This window comes from Centrocercus urophasianus, unplaced genomic scaffold (genome assembly GCF_019232065.1).
Source record: "Centrocercus urophasianus isolate 14NV4802_14NV808 unplaced genomic scaffold, USGS_Curo_1.0 seq_2, whole genome shotgun sequence".
Taxonomy (NCBI): domain Eukaryota; kingdom Metazoa; phylum Chordata; class Aves; order Galliformes; family Phasianidae; genus Centrocercus; species Centrocercus urophasianus.
Window position 1 is genome coordinate 16195567 of NW_024884755.1, and position 12249 is coordinate 16207815.

Genomic DNA, 12249 nt, shown 5'->3' on the forward strand with positions numbered 1-12249 from the left:
CAAGGGGTGTGCATTAAACCATGGGATGGGGGTGCTGCAGGTGTGGGGGCTGCAGGACTGTCATGGAGCTTAATTGCTGTTGTTGGTGACACTGTGCCACATTGCCTGGCTTTGAAAATTGAAACCTGGGGAAGAATGTTGTGGTTTTGATCTCTGCTTTTCTCCTCTGATGCTTTGTGTACAGGGTATTGATGTCTCGTAAAACTGAGATAATCTCTTGCAATGTTGACACTGGTAAGCCTTTGCCTTCTCTGTCAGGTTCAAGCTATAGAGAAGCAGTGAGCCGCTGTAGCAATCATTGTGCTCCTTCTTTTCACATCTTCATGTAGGTTTCATGGTGCAAAACAGCTTCATTACTGTGCCACGAAGCTGTCCCAGTGCCTTCAAGAGCCGTCCAAGGGAGACTGCTCAGGGCTGCAGACACATTTGTTTTCCCAGGCATTTCCAGCCCTGCCTGCTCAGCGAATGGAATATGGCACAGTGACATTTGCATGCAGACATAGGACGTGATCAAAGCCTTCCTGAAGGGTAACCCCCCTGCAAGGAGCTTCTTCAGCGCCAGCACAGTCTGCAGATGCCACTGAGAGAAGAGAAAAGCAGCTGCTCTGCTGGATCTGTATCTGCTGCATCCGTGGCTTCTTGCTGCCCACTGTTTCAGTCGTGTTCCCTTTCCTTCCTAGGTTCTGTTGGAACCCCACTGCCCGGGGTGGAGGTGCGCATTGCCACCGAGAAGGTGAGAGGTGGTGGCCGTTCCTACACCATCCACGCTCAGGGAGATGAGCACGGCACACAGGTAGCACTCAGCTGAGTTTCTGCTGCTTCATTCACTCTCAGAGCCCTCTGAAGCCCCGGGGATCAGGGCTGGGGTCGCACTGTTATTCCCAGGAGCTTAGCTTAGTGCCACGTGATTCTCTCTCGCATTCATTTTATGGCTCAGCCTGCCCACAGTGCATTATGGACCCCATGAATGTGGTCCTCCCACACATCATCTGAGAGACAGCAACCCTCTGTGTGGGCTGGGAGGTATGGGCTGAGGCACAAGGGCTGCGGGCAATGGTGTCAGCAGTTGTGGCACAGCACAGCTCTGCTGCTGGCACACTGCCTGCGAGTGACGGGCTGGTGTCAGTGCTCACACCTGCAGTCACACTCACACAGCCCCACCTGATGCCCTTCCTGCCCCGAGCTGCTGCTGCTGGCACACACTGCATGCCTGCCTGGTTAATAATTCATAGCAGGGGGAGTGCAGCAGTGGCATTTATTTAACACGAGGAGGACACCGTCTGAGCACTCAGCAGCCCAAGAGCCATCTGGCTGGGTTTCAGCACAGAAATGAGCTCCGTGGCACTGGGGCTGTCCTTGTTTGGTGTCCTGTCCTTCTGCCTGTGCCACTGAACAGCCCCACATCCCATTTTCTTTGCCTGTGCCACCGAACAGCCCCACATCCCATTTTCTTTGCCTGTGCCACTGAACAGCCCCACATCCCATTTTCTTTGCCCGTGCCCCCTGGCTTGTGGGAAGGGATCAGTAAATATTTCCTTGCCTCCCTCACAGGAGAGCACTGAGACTTCAAGCTCTGTAGTTCAAGGTTATGGAAGCTGTGGTGTGGGAGTGTCAAGGCTGAGGGATCCCAAGGGAGGGAGGGAGGGAGGGAGGTGACAGCAGGACATGGTGCAGCTCTCCTGGGTGCGATAAGTGCATCCAAGGCCCCATCACTTCTCTGGGCATTTCTGCACAGTTTGGTGTTGACGCTGTGAAAAATTACCAAATGTCACATCGTGGCTTGCTGGTTCCCCTGTAGGAAATAAACACCTCCTGGCAGCAATAAACGCCTGCTGTCTGCTTTGGTTATATGGCTGTCAGGGCAGGGACCTCTCTCCATACACACACAGTGTGGTGCACATCTGCACTGCTGCACTGATAATAACAAAAGCACCAGCACTGAGTGGCTGTGCTGCAGGACCTAAGCACCCTGCACAGAGCTCAGCTCCCCACTTCTCTGCACTGCATCCCTCTGTTCTTGAGAGGTGACCACGTTGTCAGGGCCATCTGCGAGGCATTCACACCTTGGCTTGGCTGCCACTCACCAATGCCCTCCCTTTCTGCCATGGAGATGATTTGCTGAGCTGCAGAGAGCCTCGCAAGGTCACTGCCTTCCCCTCCTGCTCCCTCCTGACAACAGGCTGTTCCCCAGCCACTAGCTCCCTCCCAACACCACCTTTCCCCCTCTCGCTGCTGGGGGGTTCTGTTTGCTTTTGCATTTTCACCCTTTGGATGCGTTTGTGCACCCTGCAGACAGCAGCTTGGGGACACTTTGTGACACCTGGGCCAGTCCCAGTCCCATAGCACTGCTGAAATAAGGGAGTGTGTGTGGTGGGAGCATTTCTGCGTCACCATCCAGTAACTGTGAGCCTGCAGCAGGGGACTGGTGCAATTTGCAGAGCTGGTTTCTGGCACGCCCTGAAGATCAATAATGTACTTAGCTGAAAGTTTGCTGGATCTCTTCATTCCTCTCTTCATTTCCCCCCTGTCCCTTGGTTGGATTCCTTTCATGCACACGCTCCCCTTGCAGCTCTAGGAGCCCTGTGCTTTCTGACTCCCAGCTCACCCAGGTGTTCCAGGTGCTTCCCATGCATTCTCCTCACTAATTGTTGCTGCACCTTCTCCTGAGCACAGTGATGTGAATTGAGACCCTGGACAGATGCTGTCCTCACTGCTTCCCAGAGAACCAGAAGTGGTATAAGTGGATGTGGGCTGCTCCAGGCCATGCAAGAAGCAGCTCCCAAACCTCCAACCTGCCCACCAAATCGCCTGACCTCACAGCTCAGCACATGGAATCACAGAGTGCCTGCATGCAGCAAGGCTTCTCCTTACCCCCCCAGTTGCTCTGTCTTTCCACCCCTTTCTCTGTCATGTTTTGGCAGCCCAGCTCAGTCTGAGCACCTCCTGCTTCCCGTGTGTGCAGGAAAGGGTTACAGCTTTCCAGCACCGAGCAGTTTGGTTTGCTTTGTTCGGTGCGATGCATATTTCATACGCTCAGCTTCCCAGCTGGCAGCGGCCTGCAAGCCCAGGGAGCTGCTGGGTATTGTCTCTCTCTCTCTCTCTCTCTGTTTGTTTGTTTGTTGGTTGTGAGGTTTTGGGGCTGTCATTTTTGTTGGCTTTCTTTCTTTTTTTCCTTTTTTTTTTTTGCTGCTTTCCCAGATTGCTCGCTCGCACGAAAGCCAAACCCCACTCCCTGACAATGGGGGTCTATCAATAGATAAACGGTTTCACAGCTGTACCTAACGCAGCACTCTAGCCAGGGCTTTTTATGGCCAGCAATTTGCTCTGCGATGAGGCTGTGGAGAGAGCGTGCAGGGTGGTGGGCTGCAGGAGCTGGCAGCAGGAGGACGCTGCAGCCATGGGCTTTTCTCCCCTCCCTTCGAGGTTGTAATTATCTCGTTGTTTATCCATATGCAAGCTGTCGTCCTGGACGGGAAACGGCTCGGAGGCGGCCGTCCCTCCCCGCAGCCACCAGCCCCTCCTGCCCGCCTGCCCGTGCCCCCCGTGGCTCTGCCATCTGCCAGCAGCGTGCTGCACCGTGGGGCTGCCAGCTCCTCGCCCTGCGTGCTGCAGGCAGAGGGCACTGGGATGCTGCACCTCACCCCTGCTCTGCTGGGATCTGCCCAGCGGGCTGCCGGGAAAGGTCTTCCTTTAGCTGGTTGCTGGGCACGGTGGGAATGGGCTGATAGCTGGGTTGGATGACCTCAGTGGGCTTTTGGGCTGTTTCTCAGTCAGCACAGTCACTGACTGCGTTCTCGTTGGTATTTATACGCCTTTATTCTTTCTGTCTGGTGTTTGATTGGTGGCCGTAGCTGTATTTTTCTCTTTCCTAGGTGTAAAGGTGGAGGCAGAGATTACATTAGCATCGCATCCCAGTGTTCCCCAGCTGAAAGGTGTTCTTATCACAGAGGCAGCTCCCAGGAGCCTGCTTGGCTGTTTCCTTGCACGTTCACGTTGAGTCCATCTGTCAAGAACAACCTCTTTCCACCAGCGCTTCCTTTGGGCTGACCTTTGTCACAGTACCCTCAAGCTGTCTGTTAATCTCTTTATTATCAGTTCAGGCTTTCATCCCCTGCCTTCCCATTTTCATCTCCCATCCTTTGCAGGGGAAGGGCTTCACCCTGGGCTTCTCCCTGCCTTGGGATAGCCATCCGTGGTCCCCTTGACCAGGCTTCGGTTCTCCAAGAGATGGATTCCTTTCTGTTCCCATGACGGCTGAGGTAGATTTCATCCCCTCTCTGTGCAGCACACGAAGCAGCCGTGGGTGTCCCTGCTCACTGCAGGGGAGTTGGATCAGATGGCTGTCGGAGGTCCCTTCCAACTCAAATCATCCTACAATTCTGTCTCATCCCATCAGTTCCCCCTCGGGGTGCTGGAGGCTGCAGCACGTCTTGGAGGTGCTTCCCAAGGAGAAGATGCTGAGGCACAGAGCCGGGAGGCAAAGGAGCAGCGCCTGCCTCAGGGAGCTCACAGCCAAGGAGAGGAGGCAGCGCTGCCTGGGGTGGGTTCACAGCAGGAAGCAATTAGAGGCTCCGGGCAGCATCTGCAGTCAGAGCACAGAGCAGCCCCTCTGACCTCGACTTTTAAGTGAGGCTTATGGCAAATGAACCGAAGGTGGGATGCTAATTGAATCCTTGCCTGTGCTCTGCCTGCCTCTCAGCGCTCCCAATGCGCGCTGGGGGTCCTCCTGCAATGCTGGGGGAGCGTGAGTTGTGCTGACATCTCGCCTCATTTGTTACCTCTGAGGCTTCCAAACAAGAGCAGCAGAGGGCTGCTGGCATTCCTGGAAGTGTGTGACACTGCTGGTTTATGGAGATCATATAAATCAAGAAGTTAGGGTCCGTGGATGGGCTGCGGGGGGGACTGACCGTCCCCAAATGTGGGTTCTTTCTGTGGTTCTTTTGGGATCAGCTGGAGTTAATCAGCCTGGGAACTTCTAAAAATCAGTGCTGCCTAAGAATATCGACAAGCACTTTTGGTTTTGGTGGAGCAGCATTTGCTGTTAAGTGTAGGGTTGGGTTCTGTGAAAATAAGAGCCAGCCTTCCAGCTGTGCAGCTGCCCTGCTTTTACATCTACAACCTTCCAAAATGAAAAGTAAATTGATTGTGTTTTTCCCAGCCTTTTTTTTATATGAGGTAACATTACAAAAGCAGATGTGAAGTGTGGCCTTGTAGATTACAGTCTGGGCTTGGGGTTTGGGTGTTTTGGGATTGTTTTCTTTTTCCTTTCTCTGTACCGTGTCTCTGAGGAGCAGAAATGTGCCTCTTTCCAGCAGGAGGAAAATTGCTTGTTGTCTGCATTGCCTCCTGCTTGCCTTCTGCAGGGCACGGAGCTATGGGAGGGATAATGCCTTTACACAAGCATGCAGCTTAGCAGGGACCTTTTAATTATGAATGTGCATGGGAAATTGGGCTGCATGGGAATCTGGTGCCAGGGATCGGGGAGCTGTAAGTTCCTTGGTGTTCCATGCTTAGTATGGTTGCTTTTTGGTTGTTTCAGAGTTTGTCTCAGAGTTACATCTCTGAGAACTGCTAACAGGGATCCGTCACTTCCATAAACCTCACACGTATCAATTACTGTCTTCTATTAGTCACTTAAAAGGCTGGGTTGCTTAATTATTTTTGATTACAGTGATCACTTATTTATAAGGTGGGGAGAAGTGCCAAGCGTTTCCAAGCTGAGACGCACAGCACCGGCCGTGGCAGAGGTGCAGAAACCATTTTTCCTCTCTGCAGATGTAAAGGATTTTGCTTTTCCTTGTTGCAGCAGCACTGGTGCCAGCCCATGCAGCGCTGGGGAAGGAAGAGGCAAATGGAGAAAGGTGGAAGGAGAATGGTGCAAGAGCTGCAGGGCACGAAGGGCGCTGCCCCGTCCCAGCCCCCCATCTGGGCAGCGCTGCTCTTCTGCTTCACAGCCGTGTGACATCCCTTTGTAGGCTCCCTCCTAAGAGAGGATGCTCTGATTTGCAGCCTCTGAGCCTGCGGTTCTGCCCCAGAAAGAGGTCCAGGCAATTCTTTTGAGGGTAAGGAAGGGGCTGCCAGAAGTCAAATGTTCCCCACTGACCGTGGCTGTGGCGTTGCGCTGCCTCTCCCGGAGTGAACTGCTGCTTTTCCTAACAGCTCCTCTGCCTCCCTCCCACCTCTGCTGGCCTAACATAATGTCATTCCCTCTCCTCTCAAACCTTGCCTTTCAGCTTCCACTCTTTGTCTTCTGAATATTCCTGCTCAGGCGTTTGCAGTGTTTCCCCGCATCCCAGCGAACGGCACGCCGCTGTCAGCTTGCCCCATCAAAGCTGCTGATTCCATTAAAGTCCATTAGAAACTCCTCTCCTGCTGCTCCCCAAGGACAGGGGGATGGCACATCTCAGAGACCACAAAGAAAACAAATGGCCACTTTGAACAAATCGCAGGGCTGCGTGCCAAGCGGGGATTCCCAGCGATTTACAAACTGCCTGCACGGAGAGAGGTAACCTGGAAGCAGACAAAATGCTCACTGTGTCATCACCCACAGTGATTCCTTCCGAGGCTTTATTACAACCCTCTTCTTTTCATGCGTGGAAAATGGAATCTCATCTGGTGTCCCTCGACTCACTGAGTGCGTCGTGCAGCAGAGCGCTGCCGGGCAGCAGCCTTGCAGGGCACCAGAGCTGCTGTTCAGGTTGCTCCAATGCATGAAAGCTGGTGAAAGGTGCATTCAGATATGGCACTTGGAGAACTGGCTGTGCTATCAGTGGCTGTGTGCTCTCAGCAGCTGCTTGCAGCGTGTCAACACGTTGTACCTCTGAGATCACAGAATTGTAGGGGTTGGAAGGGACCTCCAGAGATCATGGAGTCCAATCCCCCTGCCAAAGCAGTTCCCTATGCCAGGTCGCACAGGTCGGCATCCAGGCAGGTCTTGAACATCTCCAGAGCAGGAGACTCCACCACCTCCCTGGGCAGCCTGTTCAATCTGATGGGGATAGGCAAAAACACAGCTAGGTGTGCTGCTGCAGCATCTGCATTACCTGTGTATGGCTCTAGCAGGGGTTGGGTGCAGTGGAGAGAAGCCTCAAACCCTGAGTTTCAATGCATGCCGTTCTCAAGCTGCTTTCAGTGGGGTGCTTTGCATCCTCTGTGCTGCATCAGGGAGCAGCACTGGTGACATTTGGAGTTCAGCAAGCAGAATCCTATTAAGATAACGTCACGGCCTTTCTGTTTTACTGTTTGCAAGCCAGCCATAACATCATTAAGTGACACAACAGGGAGGTGCCTGCTGCCAAGGAGCGCTGCTCTAGATAAGATGTGGGTTGAGCCTCTGCCAAAATGCGAGTTGATGTGACGGGAAGCTTGGAGCCCGTTCAAGATTTGGTTTGCAGGAGGAGCAGCAGGCAGGGCAGGATCAGTGCCCAGGGCTGCCCTATTTCTGTACCCTTCCTGGGGGCACAGCGGGCACCGGGCTCTCAGCACAGCCCATTTATGTCGTGCTCACATCAACAAGCAGGAGGCATCAGATGGGGTGATGTGGAGGAATGCAGGACAGCTGCAGCGGGTCCTTGGGGCACTCACCTCTGCCTTCCCCTCCAAGCCCTGTCGATGGAGTCAGAGGCAGCCTGATAGCTCTGGAGATTGGCTTTGGAGCTCGCACAAGTCATTAAAATGCTGTGATGTGAGGGGAATTCAGATAACTGCTGTCTCCAGCTGAGGCACAGGGGTCTGCTGGAAGGGGCTGGGATGGGATTGCCCTCGGGGGAAGTATTGCTGGTGGGTTTGAGGTCTGTGCTGCCCACTGGGTGATGTGCAGCTGAACTTGTGGTCCAGCACCATCCTTACCACATCACTGTGCAACTGAACTTCCCTCGTTGGCAGTGATGGGCTTTGTATCCCAGGCAGTGGGGGTAGGGCACAACGAGTGTTCTGGGGGCTCAGCCCAGCTCCTGACACACAGAGCTATTGAAGGAAATGGCAATTCTGTAGAAGTGCTTGGGCTGTTTGTGCAGATCAGCACATCCTGCAAGACAGGACATCAGAAAGAAGTCCATGGAAACAAAAACTGTGCCCTGGAAGCATCTTTCTAAACATTTTCTGTTAGAGAAGCTTTGGTTGCATCAAAAGCGAAGTCTGTCCTGCTCTGTGATCCTGCTGGCTGTTCCAGCATTGCTATTGCCGCGTTCCCTGGTGGCTGCATTTCTTGCATTGCTGCTTTTCAGCATCCCAGCTGTGTCTGAGCTGCTGCAACTTGAGCTCAGAGTGGCTCAGTGCTCCTGCTGAGTGCGTGCTCCCTGCACAGAGTCAGAGCAGTGTGCTCAAGCAGCTCGCAGTGACCTTCTCTCTCAGCAGTGTTTTTGCACATTCTCCCTGCAAAGGTTAACGCAGTGCCAGGAGCAGTGCTGCAGCCATGCCTCCTCTCACAGCCCGCTTGCATCCTTGTAACTGCAGAGCAATGAACGTGCAGGAGGTGAGAGACACCGTGCCGTGTCAGGCAGGTCTGTAACCTCTCTTGTTTCCATCGCAGCAGGATCTTCGTTTTGTTGCTATAGAAAACCTGCCAGTGCAGGTCTGCAGGGCACCAGGCTGGCGCTGAAACCGTTGCCTCGCAGTGAGCCCCAGAGGAACTGTGTGTCCTTGAGAACAAATCAGATGGTGTTTCCTGCCACCTCCTTGGGAAAAAAAACAACAGTGTTGGATTGACAGTTTGGGAAAGTGAGGCTTCCTCTCTGTCAACACAGCAGGCTGCAGTATGGCACAGTCACAGGAGTGTGCCTCGTCCCTCTGCCTCCTGCTCCCATCCTCAGCAGTTTGCAGGCAGAATCCCAGTGGGATGCAGTGAGCCGTGCTGCTCCAGGGCAGCAGGTGGGGATGGGGGAGACCTGCAGGGAGGGAGGAGTGTTCTGGGGTGGGACAGGGGCTGCTGTGAACTGACGGGCAGCGTTCTACCCCACGGCCATTTCATGCAGGCAGTCACTCTTTCTCTGTTCCAGGTGACTCCGGGTCTGGAAGGGCAGGAAGGGGAGCTGCTGGTCCGTGGCTCCTCGGTGTTCCGTGAGTACTGGAACAGGCCCAAAGAAACCAGAGAGGCTTTCACACCCGATGGATGGTTCAGGACAGGTACTGTACTGCATCCTGAGGAGGGGGGCAGGAGCTGTGCTTGTGCCCCCGGAGGGGGGGTGGAGAATGGGATATGGCCTCACCGGGTGCCCTGCATTGGAGCCAAGGAGCAAAGCGTCTTTGGGTTGCTGGCTGTAAATGCAATATGCAGGGCTGTGCTTTGTGGGGACTCAGCCACCTCAGCGCCTGGAAGCAGTCTGTGATCGAGCTGAGGGTAAGCAGGTGTCACATCAGTGACCACAGGAGTGCATGCCCATCCCTGAGGCAGCTCTGCTCTCATCCACCGCTGGTGTCAAAGCTGGACCTGTATGGGCTGGGGGTGTGACTGGGGGGGGCTCAGCAGCTGCCACTGCATTGGAGGTTTCCATGGGATTTCCCTTCTTCATTCCTAATGCCTGGGAAGCTGAGCTCTCTGGGGAGGAATCCCTGGAAGAGACCTTGAGGTGGGAGCAGATCAGGAAGGAGGTTTTGGAACTGCCAGAACGTTGCATTCTGAATTTGTTGTAAGTGAAAAGTCTGCGGCTTCCGAATAAAGAGAGCTCTGAATAAAGAGAGCTCCCAATAAAGAGGCCTTTTGTTTTGAATCTGAGGCTGGCTTTATTGTTATGTGCTGTGTTTATGAAATTCAAAGGGAGTGTTTCTTTTCCTCGGGATCTGCCTTTCTTATCTGACCGTGAGTGAGAAACGGTTTTGATGTTTGCAGGGATGGGAACAGCTCTGGTGTTTGATTCTTTCAAATCAGATTTCACCAGAAGGTAATACTCCAATAGTAATCACATGTATTGCAGGTGGATCCTTGGTAGGTTTTATCTAATGTCTTGAAAACATCTGGTTATGCTCTGCCAACAGTGCTTTGCCCCTACCCAAAGCTATGCTGGGGCAGCAGGGCCTGGCAGAGAGCTCGTAACATGGGATGACAAGCTCAAAGGGGGGTGGGATGGCTGATTCCCACCCAACCTTCACACATGAGCAGTTCCAACATTCCCATTTCCCTTTTTGTTCAGTACACCAACCCAGGAGCACGGGGCTGGATTTGGGATGCCCTCTTTGCCATGCTATCTATCGTCCATTTGTGAGGAAGCAGTGGTTTCTTGCCACTGCTGGGCATCCCATCGTGGGCACAGCACTGGGTGTGGGGCAATCAGCTTCAGAAATTTTTTTTAGTCAACACTCCTGATGAATATTTCAGATGGAAAGGAATAGCATGCATTAATTATTGCAAAGAGATGTCTTTAGGAGAAAATGATTTTGAAATTCAGTTTAATTTCATTGTAATGCGCCGCAAACAGGAAGGGAGTATGTGTGTTTAATTGGCTCTCGGGGGTAAGGCCTGGAAGATGGCATGCCTTTGTCACAGGCCATTAGTGATACAGACTGCATAATGAGAGAGTACAATCAGCTCACAGCTGCCAGCTCCTACGGGGAGAGAATGATATTAAATAGAAATCAGTATAAATTAAACTTAACCCTTTCGCTGGCTGAGCTGAGAGGAAAGCCTGGGGCTGGGAACATCAGAGCGTGCCAGCAGCGCTCCGTACCCTCACAGCAGCCCCGGGAGGACGGCAGCTCCTCATCCTCTCCTCACCCCGTCGCCCTGCTCTTTGCCTTTCCTTTCTTCCCATCTCCTGGCGGTGCTGGAGAGGTGAGGCTGCTGGAGAGCGAGGTGATGCCATAGGGACACCCCGGGTTGGGTCACCACCAGCTGACAAAGCAGTTTGGCACGGTGCTGGTGGGCAGTGCCAAGTCCCATGAGCTCCAACTGGGACTTGGAGATTTGGAGAGAGCGAAGCAGGAGGCAGTGGGGAGCACACAGCAGCCGTAATTTAGCACTCTGCTGATCGCTAATGGCAATCTGAAAAAGCAGCGGGTCAGCAAATGAAGAGTAATTACTGCAAGGGAAGAGCAGGCACTGCTCGTGCTGCACCTTGCGCCGAGCCCCGCGCCGCACGGCGTGGCACCGCGATGGGGCGCTGCGTGCGTTCCTCCGGTGCTCTGCAGCATCTGGTGCCCTGCTGCCCTGCTCTCGGTGGGGATGTGAGCGCTGTGGGGCTGCGCTCAGTTTGCGTGCGCGGAGACGAGGGCGGGACTCGTTTCCTCCTCTGGCTTTGTGATTTGGGGGTAGCCCAGAACCCCGAAGCCCCGGGTGCTTTCCAGGCTGCATTCTGCAACGTGAGGCTCACAAAGGAATCTTTCATTTCTGAGCCTTCTCTTGCTGCAGGTCCTTTATTTCCCAGTGCTTTCCTCAGGCCAGTTCTCTTTCTGCTTGCAGTCCCTGTAAATCATGCTAGCATGTGTATTTTTCAGAAGGTATTAAAGACCAACACTTCCATGGCAGCAGTCATTTTCCTTCTGATGGACAGCTGCTTTATTAAAACCCATTTTTCTCCCATGAAACTGCCTCACTGAGGAGAACAGCATCTCATTGAGTGCTGAGGTGGCCGCTGCCTTCACGGCAGGAAGGAACATCAGTGCTGTGAGCTGAGGGCTCCAGCAGCTCCCAGGGAGGAATAAGGAGCTCTGTGCAACACCTGCACGTCTGTGAGCACCAGAGGGCAATGCCATGCATGCAGGAAGGCTGCACAAACATCCCCCTGCCAATGTGCCCGCTGTGGGGAGAAGGAACACATGTGCACTGCAGGAAGGAACCCAGCACGGTGCTGCTGTGACCTTTTGGTGCATTCAGGATCTTGGCTGCAATGGGATGCAGCCAAACTCTGGGTGTTGCAGAGGTGATTTACTGCGACTCCCTGCTTCTTGATTTTCTCAGGTTCACACCGTTGTCTGCCTCTCTCTCTGCAGCTCTCGTTTCCATTTGAGTGAATTTGATTATTTTTATTGTATTGTATTCATGTTGTTGACAGAGCTGCTTAGATCGGAATCCCCTCCGGCCATTCCCAGGGAGACTGAGGGGTGCCCCCATCTGCTGCAGGCAGCAAGAAGTGCTGAGCCCCCCAGGAAGGTGCTGAGCCCCCAGGGAAAGCACTGAGCCCCCCAGGAAAGTGCTGAGCACCCAAGGAAAGCACTGAGACCCCCAGGAAGGTGCTGAGCACCCAAGAAAAGCATTGAGCCCCCAGGAAGGTGCTGAGCACCCAAGGAAAGCATTGAGCCCCCAGGAAGGTGCTGAGC

At 53.7% G+C, this 12249-nt stretch overlaps 1 protein-coding gene across 5 annotated transcripts in view; it reads left to right on the top strand.

The window, feature by feature from the left end:
• Nucleotides 1-12249, top strand: part of ACSF3 (acyl-CoA synthetase family member 3) — a 40631-nt gene that overhangs the window by 19417 nt on the left and 8965 nt on the right. For 3 of the 5 annotated variants that reach the window (XM_042821308.1, XM_042821309.1, XM_042821310.1), the window contains 2 exons: nt 681-793; nt 8997-9123. In XM_042821308.1, the coding sequence (XP_042677242.1) occupies nt 681-793; nt 8997-9123 (240 nt within the window). Of the gene's footprint in view, nt 1-680; nt 794-5806; nt 6063-8381; nt 8874-8996; nt 9124-12249 lie in introns of those variants that run through there. The other 2 variants (XR_006169257.1, XR_006169258.1) reach the window with 2 other exon arrangements.